General features: G+C 34.8%; 1 protein-coding gene and 1 pseudogene across 1 annotated transcript in view; both read right to left on the bottom strand.

Annotated features, from left to right (window-relative positions):
- CRY1 (cryptochrome circadian regulator 1) overlaps positions 1 to 18,532 on the bottom strand; it is a 98,537-nt gene that overhangs the window by 8,990 nt on the left and 71,015 nt on the right. The window contains exons 3-7 of the mRNA XM_029955232.1: positions 9,097 to 9,239; positions 3,131 to 3,315; positions 2,655 to 2,743; positions 1,725 to 1,865; positions 1,331 to 1,642 (exon numbers count right to left, since the gene is read on the bottom strand). Of these exons, the coding sequence (XP_029811092.1) occupies positions 1,331 to 1,642; positions 1,725 to 1,865; positions 2,655 to 2,743; positions 3,131 to 3,315; positions 9,097 to 9,239 (870 nt within the window). The remainder of the gene's footprint in view (positions 1 to 1,330; positions 1,643 to 1,724; positions 1,866 to 2,654; positions 2,744 to 3,130; positions 3,316 to 9,096; positions 9,240 to 18,532) is intronic.
- LOC115305736 lies at positions 16,119 to 16,236 on the bottom strand (annotated as a pseudogene).

Genomic DNA, 18,532 nt, shown 5'->3' with positions numbered 1-18,532 from the left:
ATAATTCAAATAAAAAATGAAAGAAAAAAAGCAGTAAACATTTTTGCAAAAGCAAAGATGCTACCAAATAAATCACTAACAAAACTTTAGAAGCTTGGTACACCGGCCTACAGATAAGGAGCACTCAAATATAAATGACCTTTAAAAGCACACTAGCATTATAGAGTTTAAATTTGGTGTGGGAAGCGGCAGCAAGGAGCCAGTAGGAGAGTGTGATTGAGCGCAGCTCTCGGGCCCTCACAACCCTTGCAGCCGGCCCAGCTCCTCGGAGGTTTAATCACTTGAGTTAAAATGTTATTGTACAAATGTCCTTCACACTCTGGCACTCTTATAATAACAATAAGAAGAGGGTGTAAAGTTCCCAGAAATATGGTACGACAATAACCATGAAAACAGAAGTATTGTCTAGAAAAAAATCTTTTCATAGCTGTGGCTGTTTGTATAAAACTACTTGCATGTGAGAAATAAAGCGACAATATGGGCATCACTCTTGTTGTCCCTCCCGTCCCCATACTTTAATTCTCTTCTTTTCCTCATTCCCTTATCCTCACATCCTTGCTTTTGAGTGCCCGCACGTGCAACAATTTGGAATTCCTTGACCAAATTAAAATAAATTTTTATAAATTCATTATGTGCGATATGTCTACCTCATGTACAACTTTGTAGTAGGGAATACAGGAGATGCCAAAAAAATGGATCAGAGGGGGAGCCTGGATGGCTCAGATCACGATTTCATGGTTCATGAGGTTTAGCCCTGCATCAGGCTCCATGGTGACAGCTCACAGCCTAGAGCCTTGGACAGGGAAAATTTATGATATAGGCAGGAAGGTAAAAACAAGTCCTATTACATATAACCACAAGTTGATGTCATAGAATGCAGTATGTTTCACTTTTACATACGAGTTTACTAAAAAGCTGTAATTTTGAAGTGAGGTGAAATGAAACATACTTAAATTTTAAATATAAATTCACTGTTTCTAAGAATTTTTGGGTGAGTCCTTTTTTGTAGGAGAAATCATCACCTATAAATATGTTAATCCAGTAAGTTCAGTAAGTTCAGAGTGTTATTAAACCTTATAGTTCCCTTGATCGCTAGGCTGGTTCAGCCTCTGAAACGACATTAGGTCAATCAAACCAGTTTTCACCATTCTGTCTGACTATACCATTCTGCTCTCCAAGAGTGTGCCTCTTCAGGGATTTAAATTCTTTACCCACTGAAAAAATTAGAGTATAAATGAATCTACATAAAAGACCACTTATAGGAATTGTTTAATGAAGTACAGAGTCCTTCAAAATAAGACTGTACTGTACTAGTTAAACGAATACTTACTTTCATTCCTTCTTCCCAACTAATCCACAGATCACCTCGGGTCAGGAAGCAAGCAACTGCGTGTCTGGCTAAATGGTGAATCCAACCCTCCTGACGAAGCTGTGTCATGATGGCGTCAATCCATGGGAAGCCTGTCCGTCCTTCTGCCCATTTTGCCAAAGCCTCAGGATTCTTATCCCAAGGAATCTGAACACAAATGGGGTTTCCTTCCATTTTATCAAAGCGTGGATTATTTGTTGCTGCTGTATAGAAAAATTCACGCCATAACAGCTGCCCATAAAGGGAAAGAGGAGGGGAACTGTTCTTCTTTACCTAAGGTTAAAATGCAAAAAAATATTATCAGCAATTTTTTAAAAAGGATTCTGAAAAATCAAGCTTCAGTTTTAGATAGTACCTTTTTGTAGAGATCTGTTAGTTTGAAGTAAAACAGTCGACATGACAAACAACCAAATCGAAGATAAGGACTGAGTCCAGTAGGGCTAGCAAGCAGTGAATTTGCATTCATTCGAGGTCTTTCAAAGTTTGCCACCCAAGCCTGAAAATACATGGAGAGAATTACACTAATTGCCTTTTCCATTTTAAAGAGTGTTTAAAACTGATATATATTTCTTTAAAGTTACATAGTTCTGGGGTGCCTGGGTGGGACAGTTGGTTGAGCGTCCAACTCTTTGATTTCTGCTCAGGTCACAATCTCACTGTTGTGAGATCAAACCCTGCTTTGGGCACTGAGCTAAGCATGAAGCCTGCCTAAGATTCTCTCTCTGCTTTTCCCTCTGCCCCTCCCCTGCTCACATTCTCTAATCTGTCTCAAAAACAAAACCAAAAAAAGTTACATACTTTTTGGAGAATAATATCTTATTAGCCCAGCCACAAACATGTTTTAACAAAAAACACAACAGTGTACAAGTAAGCATTCTTTTCTTTCAGCCATCCTCGTGTAGCACATACTCATGAAATAAATTACCTTCAAATTCCTAACACGAAGCTGAGAGCACTTTCAACCTGTCTCCTTGACACTGAGGTAAAGGTGAAAAAGAAGAACTTTATCTTAGCTTCAAAGTTATGGTCATCAGATACCAGCTTACACAGAAAGAATAGAAGAGGTAGTATTGGTAGTAGCTAAAGAGGAAATAATCAGCGGAGGAGGAAAAAAAATATCTAAGTGAAGAGACGGTTGTTAATTTTCAAACAATTAGGTGTGTGCTATTTTAACTATTTCTCTCAATTCCTCTTGTTCAACAGTCTATTTTTTGGTTTTAAAAAAGAGTGAAATTATTTTTTAGATGCCAGTTTGGAAAAACAAGCATGATCTATATTATCATACTTTTCTTTCCAAATGCCTTTCCAAACGTGTAAGTGCTTCGGTTTCTCCACCTGGCCATACTGCCGAGGGTAAGCCATCTGTATCAAAACCTAAAAGAAAAAGAAAAAAAAAAGAAAAAATATTTTTCTGGAACTAAAATAATTTTTGTTGACCCACAATAAGTAGGAAAAAAGTTTGCAGAAAAATTCTGACAGTAGTATAAATATGAATTGAGGGCGCTGGACTGGCCCTCACATATAAAGATATATCAAGGTCTCTATTCTTTAGGATGAACATCTTAAGGTGATAACAGATCACACTTATAGAACACATAAAGTACAGATTTATCACTTCTTAGTTTTAGAGTTTCTTTTAGATTTATTTTCTCCTTTCTTTCACCCTTAAATGCAAAATACTTTACATGTCAAATTAGAAGTGAGATTTCCTGAGTGATTTATTAACTCTTAAGCTTTGTATCTATTACCATTTACACCTACCAAGTTCTTCCAGTGAAGGGACTCCGTATTTCTCATCGTGGTCATCAGACAGAGGAGTTGTGCACTTTTCTATTACTTCTGAAGTAATTGTCTCCACAGGTATCTCTAGTGGTTCCATTTTGCTGATGAGAGTCTGGAATCTTTTATAAGTAAGAGGTGGTTGTCCGCCATTGAGTTCTATGATCCTAATACAAAGTTAGTAAAATAACAATTTGATTGATAAGTTCTGAAAAGGCTTAATATAAGAAAATAAAATTAATTACTTAAGACTTCTAGGCAGATGTATGCTTCCTTTATGACCAGGAAAGTTACTAAAATAGTTAATGAATCTAAAAATCATTCTCGTAATTTTTTAAACATCTGCTAGTTGTCGAAAATATACAGTATGCAAATACCCAAACCTTTAAGACAAAGGGTATCATTAAGCATCTATGAGTGAGAAAAAACAAGTGGCTAAATTAGCCTAAAGGTAATAACATAAAAATAATACATATGAAAAGGTAAAAACATTAAAACCAATATGATATAAAGGAGCAGTAAGTCATGTCTTATTAATTAGGATTCTGTATTACTGTAGTGATAATCACTTGCTATTTTCTATTGTGCTCATCATGCCTTTGTTAAAAATGCCAGCATATGTATCTCATATACATTTTATATTTAGTTCTGATCACTAATTGCCTCAGTCAGGTTATATTAAAAAGAAAAATTAGCTTTGGTAATGGAAGTTTGGATTAGATGATATTTGAGAATAACCAGTTATTTTCTTTTACTATGGCCATTTGCTTAGCATTTAGCCCTAATAAAGAATTACTGTAGAATCTAATTCCTTCATTTTATGGATCAGAAATGAGCCTATCAAAAGAGTTAATCAAGTTAATCAAGGCTGCATAACTATTTAATAAACAGCAAATCAAGGTCTCCTTAATCCAAATATAGTACATTTTTAAAAAGTTTTTAATTTAAATTCCAGTTAGTTAACATACAGTATTATATTAGTTTGAGGTGTATACTGTAGTGATTTGACACTTCCGTACAACACCCAATGTTCATCACAAGTGTCTTCAATTCCCATCACCTATTTCATCCACCCTCCCCCCCACCCCCCTTCTAGTAACCATCAGTTTGTTCTGTATGGTTGAGAGTCTATTTCTTGGTTTGCCTCTCTCTCTCTCTCTCTCTTTCCCTATGTTCATTTGTCTTCTTAAATTCCATTTTTCTTTATTGATGTATAGGAATCCAACAGATTTCTGCACACTAATTTCATATCCTACGACTTTACTGAATTCATTTATCACTTCTAGTAGTTTTTGGTGGAGTCTTTAGGGATTTTTATATACAGTATCATGGCATCTGCAAGTAGAGTTTTACTTCTTCTTTACCAATTTGAATACCTTTTATTTCTTTATGTTGTCTAATTGCTGTGGCTAGGAATTGCAGTACTATGTTGAATAAAAATGGTGAGAGTGGACATCCTTGTCTTGTGTCTGACTTTCAGGGAAAAGCTCTCAGTTTTTGACCATTAAATATAATATTGGCAATAGGTTTTTCATATAAGGCTTTATTATATTCCCTCTAGACTTACTTTGCAGAGGGTTTTTATCATGAATGGATGTTGTACTTTGTCAAATGCTTTTTCTGCATCTATTGAAATGATCATATGGTTTTCATCCTATCACTTATTGGTGTGATGTATCATGTTGATTTTTTGCAAATACTGAACCATCCTCCCATCCCTGGAATAAATCATACTTGATCATGATGTATAATTTTTTTAATGTATTGCTGGAATTGGTTTGCTAATATTTTCTTGAGAATTTCTGCATCTATATTAATGAGAGATATTGGCCTGTAGTTCTTTTTTATGGTGTCTTTATCTGGCTTTGGTATCAGGCTAAACTGGCCTCACAGAATGAATCTGGAAGTGAAATTAAGAAAACAATCTCATTTATAATTGCACTCAAAACAGTAAAATATCTAGGAATAAACTTGACCAAAGAGGTGAAAGACTTGTACTCAGAAAACTATAAAACACTGATAAAGGAAATTCAAGACTACACAAAGAAATGGAAAGACATGCCATGCTCATGGATTTAAAGACAAATACTGATGGGGCACTTGGCTGGCTCAGTGAAAGAGCATGTTATTCTTGATCTTGGGATCATGAGTGCAAGCCCTATGTTGGATACAGAAATTACTTAAATAAATAAATAAACTTAAAAATATAATAAAAGAATATTGTTAAAATGTCTATACTACTCAAAGCAATCTATACATTTAATGCAACCCCTATCAAAATATCAATAGCATTTTTCACAGAGCTAGAACAAACAATCCTAAAGATTCCATGGATCCACAAAAGACTTCAAATAGCCAAAGCAACCTTGAAAAAGAAAAAGCAAAACTGGAGGTATCACAATTCCAGACTTCAAGTTATATTATAAAGTGGTAGTAATTAAAACAGTATGATATGGGCATAAAAAGAGATACACAGAATAATGGAGTAAAATAGAAAACCCAAAAATAAACCCACAATTACATACGGTCAATTCATCTTTGACAAAGGAAGAATGAAAATATATTGGGAAAAAAGAGTCTAACAAATGGTGTTAGGAAAACTGGACAGCTATATGCAAAAGAATGAAACTGGACCACTCTGTCATATGATATACAAAAATAAACTCAAAACAGATTATGGACCTAAATATGAGACCTGAAACCATAAAAATCCCTGAAGAAAGCACAGGCAATAATTTCTCTGACATCAGCTGTAGCAACAGTTTTCTAGATTGTCTTTTGAGGCAAGAGAAATAAAAGCAAAAATAAACTATTGAGACTATATCAAAATAAAAAGCTTATGCACAGTGAAGGAAACAATCAACCAAACTAAAGGTTAACCTACTGAATGGGAGAAGATATTTGCAAATGACAAATCCGATATAGGATTAGTATCCAAAATATATAAAAAACTAATACAACTCAATAACCAAAAAACAATAATCCAATAAATATGGGCAAAAGACATGAACAGACATTTCTCAAAAGAAGACATACAGAAGACCAACAGATACATGAAAAGATGCCCAACATCACTCATCATCAGAGAAAGCAAAATGTTGGTAAGGATGTGGAGAAAAAGGAACCCTCTTGCACTGTTGGTAGGAATGCAAACTGGTGCAGCCACTGTGGAAAACACTAAGGAGGTTCCTCAAAAAGTTAAAAATAGAATTACCCTATGATCCAGTAATCACACTACTGGGTATTTATATGAAAAACACAAAAACACTAATTCCAAGAGATACATGTACCTCTACATTTATAGCAATGTTATTCACAACAGCCAAACTACAGAAGCAGCTCAAGGATCTATCAATAGATAAATGGATAAAAAAGATGTGAAACAACATGGAAAGAGCTAGAAGAGTATAATGCTAAGTGAAATAAGTCAGAGTAAGACAAATACCATATGAATTCACTTATATGTGGAATGGAAAAAACAAAACAAATAAGCAAGGGGAAAAAAGAGAGAGAGAGACAAATCAAGAAATAGGCTCTTAACTATAGAGAACAAACTGATGGTTACCAGAGGAGAGGTTAGGTAGGTATATGGAGAGAAAAGGTGATGGGGATTAAAGAGTACACTTTTAACATGATGAAAAAAATAAAATTAAGAAATAGTACATTTTTCATTATACCACATACAATTACATATAAATTGTATGTACAGAAAGTAATCACCACAAAAACTATCCGTTCTGCCTTTAGTAATTTTGTTTCAGTATAATACTTTGAGTTTATACGAAGAGTCATAATGGAACTTGTGGACTGTAATGATACTACAGTGATACTATTGAAGACACGGCTAATTACATAACAAGCAAAATGAAGAACTGAGAAAAATGTTTTCTGTATGTTATAGTTTTATTTGGTGAATTATATATGGTAAATATTCATATTCAATCCAATAAACAATCCAATTTTATGCAAAGCACTAATCTCCTACTTAGAAGCAATCACTATTATTCTGTTTTGCCTGTGATGAGGTTCAGGGCAGGTTGCCTCCAAATATGCCACTTAGCATATTGATTATTTTGAATTAAAGTTACTTAAGAAACAGCCAATATAAGAAGGATACTCTGACCCTCCTCTGTCCCCCTGAAAGCAAGAAAAAAATGCTCCATGTGAAGGATAGTCTCTCAGCACCCAGGAGGGTAAAAGACATCCTTATCACCAGAGACAGGTAATTCAGGGCTGAGAAGGCTGTTTCAACTTCTTCATAAACTTGCTACCCAAGCTCCAACTTGTTTGTCTTACCAATTTTTCACTAATTTATTGTTTCTTTGTCTAGAAGGTGTAAAAGCTGCCTGCTTTTGCTCACTTTTTTGAGTCTCATATCCTGTATATATGAATTAAATTTATTGTTCTCCTGTTAATCTGTCTTATGTTAAATGAATTATTAGACCAGCCAAGAAGTTAGAAGGGGAAAGGAAAAGTCCTATACCCCACCTCCCCCATCCCGCCACCTCGCCACCTCGCATATACCTCCTTCTTGCTATCAGCTTCCTAAAGTTAAGAAAACTGGTAAACTAGAAGGCAAGTTTATTTTCAAGAGCTATATGACTTATGGCTTCATATCAAATAAGACTCAATCAATCTGCCCGAACAAATCATAGTCTTATTTTTATATACTTGGAAAAGTAGAATAAAATTAACTAGTTTATCGAATTAGCTTTATTAACTAAATAAGTGAGTAAATAACTAAAAAGGTAAAATAATTTAAAAGGTGACTTAAGGGGCACCTGGGTGGCTCAGTCGGTTGAGCATCCAACTTCGGCTCAGGTCATGATCTCACAGTTTGTGAGTTCGAGCCCTGCATCAGAATCTGTGCTGACAGCATGGAGCCTGGAGGCTGCTTCAGATTCTGTCTCCTTCTCTCTCTGGCCCTCCCCCACTTGTGCTCTGTCTCTCAAAAATAAATAAATGTAAAACAAATTAAAAAAAAATAAAGGGTGATTTAAATTATGAGATTTCAAGTTCAGCACTTGTAAGGATGACAGTATGCCAAAAGTTAGTAAGTTAATGAATCTCATGAACCTTCAAATTTCAAAGCATATAATACTTTCTAAATTTAAACTTGACCGAAGAATCTTTTTTGAACAAAGCATCACCAAGAAATGACATTTCAAAAAATACACTTTGAGAAATATGACATCATGCCACATTTCAGAGGACTACAGCTATGTAAACTAATATTACATACAATTTGCATCTGGACTTAAAATCCAGACAAGATATAGTCACAGGAGGGGCACCTGGGTGGCTCAGTTAGATAAGCGTCTGACTCTTGGTTTCAGATCAGGTGATATATGGTTCCTGGGATCAAGCACCCCGGGATTCCTTCTCTCTCTCTCTGCCCCTCCCCTGCTTGCACAGTCATGTAAATGTTCTCTCTTTCTCTCTCTCAAAATAAATAAATAAACATTAAAAAATATATACATGCATGAAATAAAATAACAAGACAATCACACTAAATATATCAAAGTACAGTATAGCTTTATATTACATCAACTATGAAATTAATATTACAAAGAGCCCAGAAAGGCAAGACTATGGGTTGGGTTAGAATAGTCAAGGAAAATTTTGTGATACTCAAAATAGTTTTGAAACTGAAATTCTGAGTATTTGTATCTTATGCACAAACTATGCCTGTAATTTTTGTATCTGTCATTGAGTAAATAAAAAAACCACAGCAGTTAAAAGGCTAAGGACTTAACATATATTCACATAATTCTCCCACAATTCTACTATGTATATGTTGTTATTTCCATTTCACAAACTTAGGTCCCACAGGTTAAAAGTTACTGGTCTATATACTTAATACCATTGAACTGTATGCTTAAAAACAGTGGAAATAACAAATTTTATGTTACATATATTTTGCCAGAATAAATAAAAGAAAAACTTACTTGTCCAGGTCATATAATGTATGTGAAATTCGTACAATAACTTCTACTCCAGCTTCAGTAGCCAGCTTCTTAATAGCTGCATCTCGTTCCTTTCCAAAGGGCTCAGAATCATACTCAATTGAAAGTTTAGTAATGTTCCATTCCTAAAATAAAAAAAAAGAGACAAAAATGTATGTAAATTTTAATAATTATTTTTTTCTATTACAACACCACATTCTGGAAAAAGTGAAAAGCTCAAACTCTATATATGAAATGATTATTCATAAATCAAACTTTGAGTATAAGGAAGAAACCACAGAATTTATAAAGTCAAAAATATGTTAATAAAAAATGTACACTCATTAGATTGCAGCATTGTACTGGGCATTGGACAATCTACTAATATGCTTAAAACTAGCTTCCTATACTGAATATGTTGCTATAGCACTTCACTTTTCACATAATTTACATTTGTTCCTCAAAATAACCCTCACTTTAGTACTTTGGTTGATATCTCCATAACATAGGGTTATTTTAAAAATTTAGGGACTTGTCCAAGTTCTTTCTCAAAGAGCCAGAATACCTGAATTTATGTCTGTTGATTCTAAGAATTGGTCTTCCACAAACCTTTGATGGTTAATATGGTATATGTTGCTTTGTTGAAGTACTCTGTTTTATAATTTTTATTTCTGATTACCAAAAAATGCTAACTATGGAGATACAGAGATAGTAATAATAATAATACCAGCTATTTATTGAGTATCAGATGCTATACTGATCAGTCATATACATCTCCTTATAGTGATTTTCAATATGGAGACTGTGACTTTAGATCATTAAGTGATTTCCCAAGGGGATAGTAGCTTTTAATTCTAAAATCTACTCTGATATATCTAACAAGGAAAAAAAAATGAACAACAATTCTACCATTACTTAACTAATTATATGGTAACAAACTAATTCTCCAAACCTGTACAGTTTAGACAAGAGCTGTTCCCATAGAAGGATTTTTTTTTAATGCTACTATAAACCACACAGTGTATACCCTTATCTTTATGCATTCATCTTGAACATTTTGGGGCATTTGTCCTATTTTTCCTAGAAATAGTTCCTTGAGAAACAATGAATGGATAAGATAAGCACATTTAAATTTTGAAAGACACTGCCAAATTTTCCAGCAGATACAGTGGACCAATTTACACTCTCATATGTGGTACACAGAAGTGCTTGCTCCCCATACACCTGCCACTAGCATGTGTTAAAGGTTTTTTTTTTTTAAACTAACATACATGGAATACACAGAAAAATATCTCATTTTTAATATTTTCCTTTCTTCAAAGTCTTGAAGAATGCATACCAAGCTGTCAATACCTATTACCTTTGAAGAGTAGAATTTAGGACTGCAAATAAGGTGATTATTTTTTATTTTACACATTGTTGCATTTTTCACATTTGTTAGTACAATCACATATTATTCTTGAAATTTAAAAATACAATTAAGAGTAAGAAAGCATTATATTTCTTTGTTTTATAGACAAGAAGTATAAAATAGTATTAAAAAGAACCCAGGATCTAAGGGCACATGGGTGGCTCAATCAGTTAAGCTTCCAACTTCAGCTTGGGTCATGATCTCATGATTGGGGAGTTTGTGAGTTTGAGCCCTGCATCAGGCTCTCTGCTGTCAGCACAAGGCTGGATTTTGGATCCTCTGTCCCCCTCTCTCTCTGTCACTCCCTCACACATGAATACACCCTTTCTCTCAAAAATAAAATAAATGTTAAAAAAAAACACATAGGAACTAAAGTCAGACCTCCTGAGTTAAAAGACTGGCTCAACTACTTGCACAAATGGCTAAACTCTTCCTGCTTCCTTTGTCATTTATAAAATAGGTAGAATTTAAGTAATGTGCCTAGAGAGTAGCTAGCATATAATAGTATGTATTGGCTACAGTAAAATAAAAAAAAAAAAAAACATTGTTACTGTTTACACGAGATAATACAGATAAATTGTTAAGGACATAGTATACAGTAAGTCCTCAATGAATGGGAGCTATTATTACTAGCCATTTGTATATTTCTTCTTTTGTGAGTTGCAGATTATGTTTGCTTGGTTTTCTATGCCAATGAATATTAAGGACCTATAAGAGCTCTCCTTATATTTTAATGATAGGAACCTTTCTCTGCCATGAATGTTACAACTTTTTCTCCTAAGTAGTAGTTTGCAATTCTATGATTTTTAAAATGTCTTTTTTATTTTGAGAAAGAGAGAACATGAGTGGGAAAGGGGCAGAGAGAGAGAGAGAGAGAGAGAGAGAGAGAGAGAAAGAGAGAGAGAGAGAGAGAATCCCAAGCAGGTTCCATGCAGTCAAGTGCTGAACCCAAAACGGGGCTCAATCCCACAAACCATGGGATCATGACCTGAGCCGAAATCAAGAGTCAAACACTTAACTGACTGAGCCACCCAGGTACTCCTCTATGATTTTTTTAATAAATAATTTTTTAGTTTTTAGATAGATGAAAGAGGTTAAGATGAGTCAGTAACACCCTTCCATTTTTCCTTTTTGAAGAGGAAGGGAAAGTAAGTCACACAGTTAAATATCAAAAAAATAGGCCACATTACTAGTAAAGATGAACTGGAGAAAACATATTAGGTTTATGGGAAGGTAGGCTTCTGCATGTATCATTCCAAATAAAACAGATTTACCCACCCAATAATAAGCAACACCTAACCTGCAGTGAGGGCTCCTCCTATAAAATCTGTGGCATGGGAAAAGAGAAGAGGACATGTGCTTGCAGCAAGTGAAGAGAGGAGAAAGTATAATCTGAGCTATACTCACCTAGCTCCTTCTACTAAACTCAAAAATGAAATCTTTCACCTCTTCTCTGGGGATGAAGTAGTGAATATCTCTCCACAAGAAACACAGAAAGACAGAGAAGAGAAAGTTCCCCCAAACATTAAATGTATTTACTCATACATCAAATATTATAATTCTTAATCCAGGCCAGATACAATACTAGATCCCTCCTTCCTGGAGCTTACTGAGGAAGACTGGCGACCCAAGGATAAATTTAAAAAGTAATAACTATTAGAAAAAAACAGAATGCTATGATAGAAAATATGGGGAAGAGGGTAATAAGCTAGTAAGCTAATTATATACTCTCTTTCGACCCAAATTACACTGGTTACCTTTCAGTAAGTGGTAGAACAACATATCCTTGCCTTACTCCCTATCTTGGGTAGAAAGCATTCAATAGGTCACCATTAAGAATGATATCAGTTATGGTTTTTATAGACAACCTTTATCATACTAACATTTGCAAATTTTCTATTCCTAGTTTAAAGGTTTTTTAAATCAAGAGTCAGTGTTGAATTCTGTCAAATGCTTTTTCTTCATCTATTGAAATAATAATACCTTTTCCTTTATTCTCTTAATAGGAAGGATTATCTTACTTGATTTTTATAATGTTGAACTAGCTTTATACTCCCAGGATAAATCTCACTGGATTATGATGTAGTATTATTTAAAAATATTGTTAAATTTCAATTTGTCCCTTTATCATTAAGGATATCTGAGTCTGTTTCTGGGGGACACTGGGCTATCCTTTTTTTTCTCCTTAATCTATCAGGTTTTGAGATTAGACTATGGTATCAGAGTTATGCTGGTCTCGTAAAACAAATGTTTCGGGGAAGTGTTCCCAACATAGGGAACTATGTTTTCTGAAAAGTACTGTAAGATTGGTATGATTTCTTTCTCAAATAGATCTAGGTAGAATTTACAACCAAAGTCATCCTGGGCCTGAGTTTTATTGATGGGAAGGTTTTCAATCATAAATTCAAGTTCTTCAAGAGATAGAGGGCTATTTACTTTTTCTTTTTCTTTTTTTTTTTTTGAGAATTTTATAACTTATACTTTCAAAAAGTTTTTCATTTCATCTTAGTTGTATAATTTATTGGCATTATAACATCCTTTATACTGCTTCTGAAGTTTAGAGAATCTCAAGTGATGTCCCCCTTTTGATTCCTGATAATGATAGAAATGCTACGATAGAAATTTTCTTCCTTTTTCACCCTGATTAATATTGGTAGTAATTTATCAATTTAATCTTTTCAAGACCTAGCTTTTGGCTTTGAATCAATCAGGGTTCAGTCAAGAAACAGACTACATCAGCAATTTGAACATGGAAATTTTATTATGAAGAATATTAGCGAGCAAAAGTTGGTCAACAATGACAAGGAGTAAAGGAGGAGTTAAAGCTATACTATCCAATATGATAGATAGCCACTACCCACAGAAGTGGCTTCTGAGCACTTGAAATGTAGCTAATTGGAACAGAGATATGTTGTAAGCATAAAATATACACTGGATTTCAAAGACTTCATATGAAAAAAAACTTTAAAAAGCTTAAAATTTTAATACTCATTTTATATTAAAAAGATATTTTAGATATTGTGGGGTAAATATATTATTAAAATTAACTTTGGGGCACCTGAGTGGCTCAGTCCATTGAACATCTGACTCTTGGTTTTGGCTCAGGTCATGATCTCAGGATCATGGGAATGAGCCCTGCATCAGGCTCCCCACTGAGTATGGAGACTAGAGACTGCAGACTGCTTAAAGATTGTCTCTCTCTCTCTGTGCCCCCTCCCTCACTCGCACTCTCTCTCTAAAAATAAAAAAAAAATAGTAATAAATAAAAATTAACTTTATCCATTTCTTTTTACTGTTTTTAATGTGACTATTAAAAAATTTTTAATTACGTATATGGCTTCTGTGGGATAGTACTTGTCTAAGCTCTCCAAAGTTAGCAATTGCATAACACAGACCACCACTAAATGGAGAGAAAATAAGTAAATAATGACTTAAGAACTTAAAAGAAAAGAGCACTCCACTGAGATTCCCACCTCAAGAGCATGGGTTTCGCTGCCACAGCAACACAAAATCTTCCCTGCCAGGAAGGAACTTGCCAAAGGGCAAGGCCAGAGCTGGTTCACAGGAGCCTGCGGAGCTGAGAAACTACCTGCCCAGGGGCGTGGGTGAGCTGCAGCTGGTCCAGGAAGGGTCCTCTTAGGAGCAGGGAGGGTCACCAGAGGTGTGGGTAAGCTGGGGCTTGCTCAGAAGGGAGGCTGAGGTAAATCCTCCTGGGCCTCCCACTTGCTCAACTGCTAGCTAATGTGACAGGAAAAAACACACAAGACTACTAATAAGGAAAGCCTTTTCTCTCCTACTATGACTTTGCAGAGAACCACCAACAAAATCTACTGAGGAACTCTAATATCAAGCCAGCTGGCAAAGGAGAAATGTTTACAGCCTCCAGGTTCACTATCACAAAGCAAGACTTAGAAGGGTGAATTAGAGCTTAGAGACAATAAATTAATTATTGCACATTTATTTTCTCTATTGTTTGTCTTTCATTGATTTCCATTCCTCAGTTTACTATTTCCTTCCTTCAATTTACTATACTATAGGTTTAATTTGTTCTTCTACTTTTTAAGGTGGAAGCTTAGGTCTTTGATTTCTTCTTTTCTAATGGAGTACTGAAAGCTATTACTTTTCCTCTAAGCACAGCTGTAGCTGAATCTCATAAATGTTTGGTTTTTTAATGGCAAGTTGAATTTTGGCAAGTATGCCAAATCAGTGGATAGCATTATTCATATCGTTATGGAATCTGGTCTGGATCACCTGGTGGAGAAACCAAGTGGCATTCGGAGATCTTGGAAAGCAGAATTATTTTATACTGGTGCACTCAGAGGAGATCATTCTCCAGAGGTCTGAGCCCAAAGCATTAGCAGAGGGAACAATTTATAGCCTGTTACTTTCACATTCCTCATTAATCAGAGATAGATGTTTTCTTATTAGTCTTGACGATCTTACAACAGATTTTCCCTATCAATATCATCTATATCTGTATTGATTTTTGTATATTCTATCAATAACTGAGTTTATCAGTTTGAGATTCATGTGTTTTTGTGATGTTACCTGGTACATATACATTTATAATAGTTATATCTTCTTGACGTAAGATTGCTCTTAATTTTGTCTTGAATTCTTTCTTATGCTTATTGCTCGCAAAGCACATCTTTTTTTAGTCTTTTTTATTTCAAACTATTTATCCATTAAAAGTTTTTGAGTATAGTTGATACACAATGGTACATTAGTTTCAGATGTACAACACAGTGATTCAAATTCCCTATGTTCCCTATATCCCAAATTCCCTATGCTCACCACAAAAGTGGCTACTATCTGTCACCATAAACTGCTATTATAATATCACAGACTATATTCATTACACTGTACTTTTTATTCCTGTGACTTATTCACTCCATAACCAGAAAACTGTATCTCCTGTTTCTTCATATTTTTAAAATGTCATTTCTTGTCAGCATCTAGTGGGTTCTTGCGTATTTTTTATTCTGTGCCTTTTAAATGAAGCTTAGACTATTTACACTGAATACATTATTGACACAGTTGAACTTAAGTTTACCTGCCTACCTTCATGTGAATGAATCTAATATTTTTTGTATTCCATTTTAAACTATTACATTTTTTGAAATAGCTGTTTGTGTTATCTTAGATCAGAATGTGCATTCTTATCATTGTCTACCTTCAAATCATATATTACAATTAAATAATGTAAGAACTTAAATATACTTGTTTTTATTTTCCTCCTATCTCATGTGATCCTATTATAAATCTTATTTCTATATATGTTATAAGCTCCTACATATTGGTATTATCTCCTATAATTCACTATTAGTTGGTTTTAACCTGTCTACAGTCTTAAAGAAAATAGAATGTATAAACCTAAATAACTATAAATAACAAAAAGTTGGTATTTTACATTTATCCATATATTTAGTGCTTTCTTCTTTTTTGCAGATCCTATCTTTCATCCAGAATGATTTTCACCTAACAGAACTTCCTTTAGTATTTCTTATAGTATAGATCTGCTGGAAATTAAATATTCTGTTTTTGACTGTCTGAAAATGCCTTCATTTTACCTTTTTTAATTTAAAATTATGTTATCTTCTATCTATCTATCTATCGCCTAGAGCACCCGTATTCCCATGTGGTCTCCCATCCAAGTACTAACCAGGCCCAACCCTGCTTAGCTTCCGGGTTCAGACAAGATCAGGTGCATTCAGGGTGGTATGGCCATAGACTACCTAGTTTTTTTAAATGAATATTTTTGGTATATTAACAAATTGTTTGTAGTTCTTTAAAGATGCCATTCAATTGCCTTCTGGACTCAACTGTTTCTAATAAAAAAAAAATCACCAATATTCTTACTGTGGTTCCCTGAATATGTCTTTTCTCCTCTGGTTGCTTATAAAATTTCCTATCTTTGGTTTTCAGTTAATTGACCATGAAGTGGCAAGATGCAGTTTTCTTTATATTTATGCTCTTTAGGGTTTATTGAGTTCTTGACACTGTTGGTTGATATCTTTCATCAATTTTAGAAAATCCTCAATCATTATCTCTTCAAACATGTTTTTCCTTGTCCCAAACTCCCATTTTTTCTAGGTCTGCAGTTATACTTATCTTAGGCCATTTACTGTTCCACAGACTGTTCCCTTTTTAAAAAGACTTCCTTCTCTTTGTGCTTCAATTGGGATAATTTCAATTGCCCATCTTCAAGTTCACTGATCCTTTGTTCTGCTTTATCCAATCTGGATTATGCCCACTGAATGAATTCTTCCTTTCCTTCTTTTTAATAGTTTCTATTTTTATACTAAAATTATCACCTAATCACATTTTCACCTTTGATTAGATTCTTTAATATCTATTGCATAATAATTGTAAAGTCCTTAATTCTAATCCCAACATTTGCATCAACAATGGGGGCTATTTATACTGTTTTTTCTTTTTACTTGATTGCAAGTCACATTTTCCTGCTTCTTCATGTGTCTCAGAAGTTTTGATTGTATGACAAACAATGGTATAAAGAACAAACAATGGTATAAACAATGGAATAAGTAACAGGTATCCCTAGAAAAGTGCATAGTCTTGGCTCTGACTGATAAAAGTTAAATTACTATAATCTGTAATTGAGGTAGGTCTTGGCTTTGTTGCTGCCTTAGTTAAATTCCATTCACCACTGGGTTCAAATATTTTAAGTGTAGGATCCAGACTTCTTCAACAGGGTGTGGGATTTGGACACAGACAAGATTCTAGATGTCCCTCTCTGCTTGACAGCCCAGTCAACAACTTTACAAACAGTACACCTCTCTCTGCCTTGCTCTCTACCCATCAGCCTTCTGGTTGCTGTGGAATTCTCTTTGTTTTTCAGCTCTGTTCCCTAATTTTCTATACTTTTGGGGACATCTTTCTACCCTGCTCTCCAGTTCCCAGCTTCAGTGGACTGCTACTTTACACTAAGTGAAGTAGCACTTCAAGAGGGATCTCTCTCAACTCTTCTGCCTTGCGTTTAGCCCTTGGAATATTGCCACTGGTTTTCCACAAAAGCACTGTAGAGAGTGTGAACTTGCTCTGTAATTTGGGTTTCTTGGGATTCTAATCTGCCATATCTGTCTGTCTATGACCACGAAAGGTAGGCAAAATTTTGGCTGGTTTCTTTTTACTCTCAACTATAGTGGATTCTCTTCTCTTTCTGCTGTGCCACCAGAGATAAAGCCATGAGTATCTTCTTTCCTATGAAAGGCTCATTGCTTTATGGAACCTAGTTTATTTAGATTTCTTTGTGTCCTCAACTCTCTAGTAGGTTAAAAAAAAACATGATTTTGTGGCATATTCACTGTCTTCTCGTTGTGAAGATGAGACAGTAGACTCGGCAACATCATTATGGATATGTCTTCTCAGGAAAGGGAAACAAAAGTAAATTAAAGTTTAAGGAGTACATAGAAATAGAAGCTTTTCTTCTGCAGTGCAAAGGAAACAATCAAGAAAACTAATAGGCAACCAACAGAATGGGAAAAGATAGTTGCAAACGACATATCAGATAAAGGGCTAGTATCTAAAATCTACAAGGAACTCACCAAACTCCACACCCACAAAACATATAACCCAGTGAAGAAAAGGGCAGAAGACCTGAACAGACACTTCTCCAAAGAGGACATCCAGATGGCCAACAGGCACATGAAATGATGCTCAACATCACTCATCATCAGGGAAACACAAATCAAAACCACACTGGGATACCACCTCACGCCAGTCAGAGTGGCTAAAATGAACACATCAAGAGACTATAGATGCTGACGAGGGTGTGGAGAGAGGGCACCCTCCTACACTGTTGGTGGCAATGTAAACTGGTGCAGCCACTCTGGAAAACAGTGTGGAGGTTCCTCAAAACACTATCCATAGAACTTCCCTATGACCCAGCAATAGCACTGCTAGGGGTTTACCCAAGAGATACAGAAATGCTGATGCATAGGAGCACATGTACCCCAATGTTCATAGCAGCAATGTCAACAATAGCCAAAACATGGAAAAAGCCTCAAT

Source organism: Suricata suricatta, chromosome 10 (assembly GCF_006229205.1).
Source record: "Suricata suricatta isolate VVHF042 chromosome 10, meerkat_22Aug2017_6uvM2_HiC, whole genome shotgun sequence".
In the NCBI taxonomy this organism is placed as follows: domain Eukaryota; kingdom Metazoa; phylum Chordata; class Mammalia; order Carnivora; family Herpestidae; genus Suricata; species Suricata suricatta.
The sequence above is the reverse complement of the archived record's forward strand: the minus strand, read 5'-3'. Positions and strand labels throughout refer to the sequence as shown.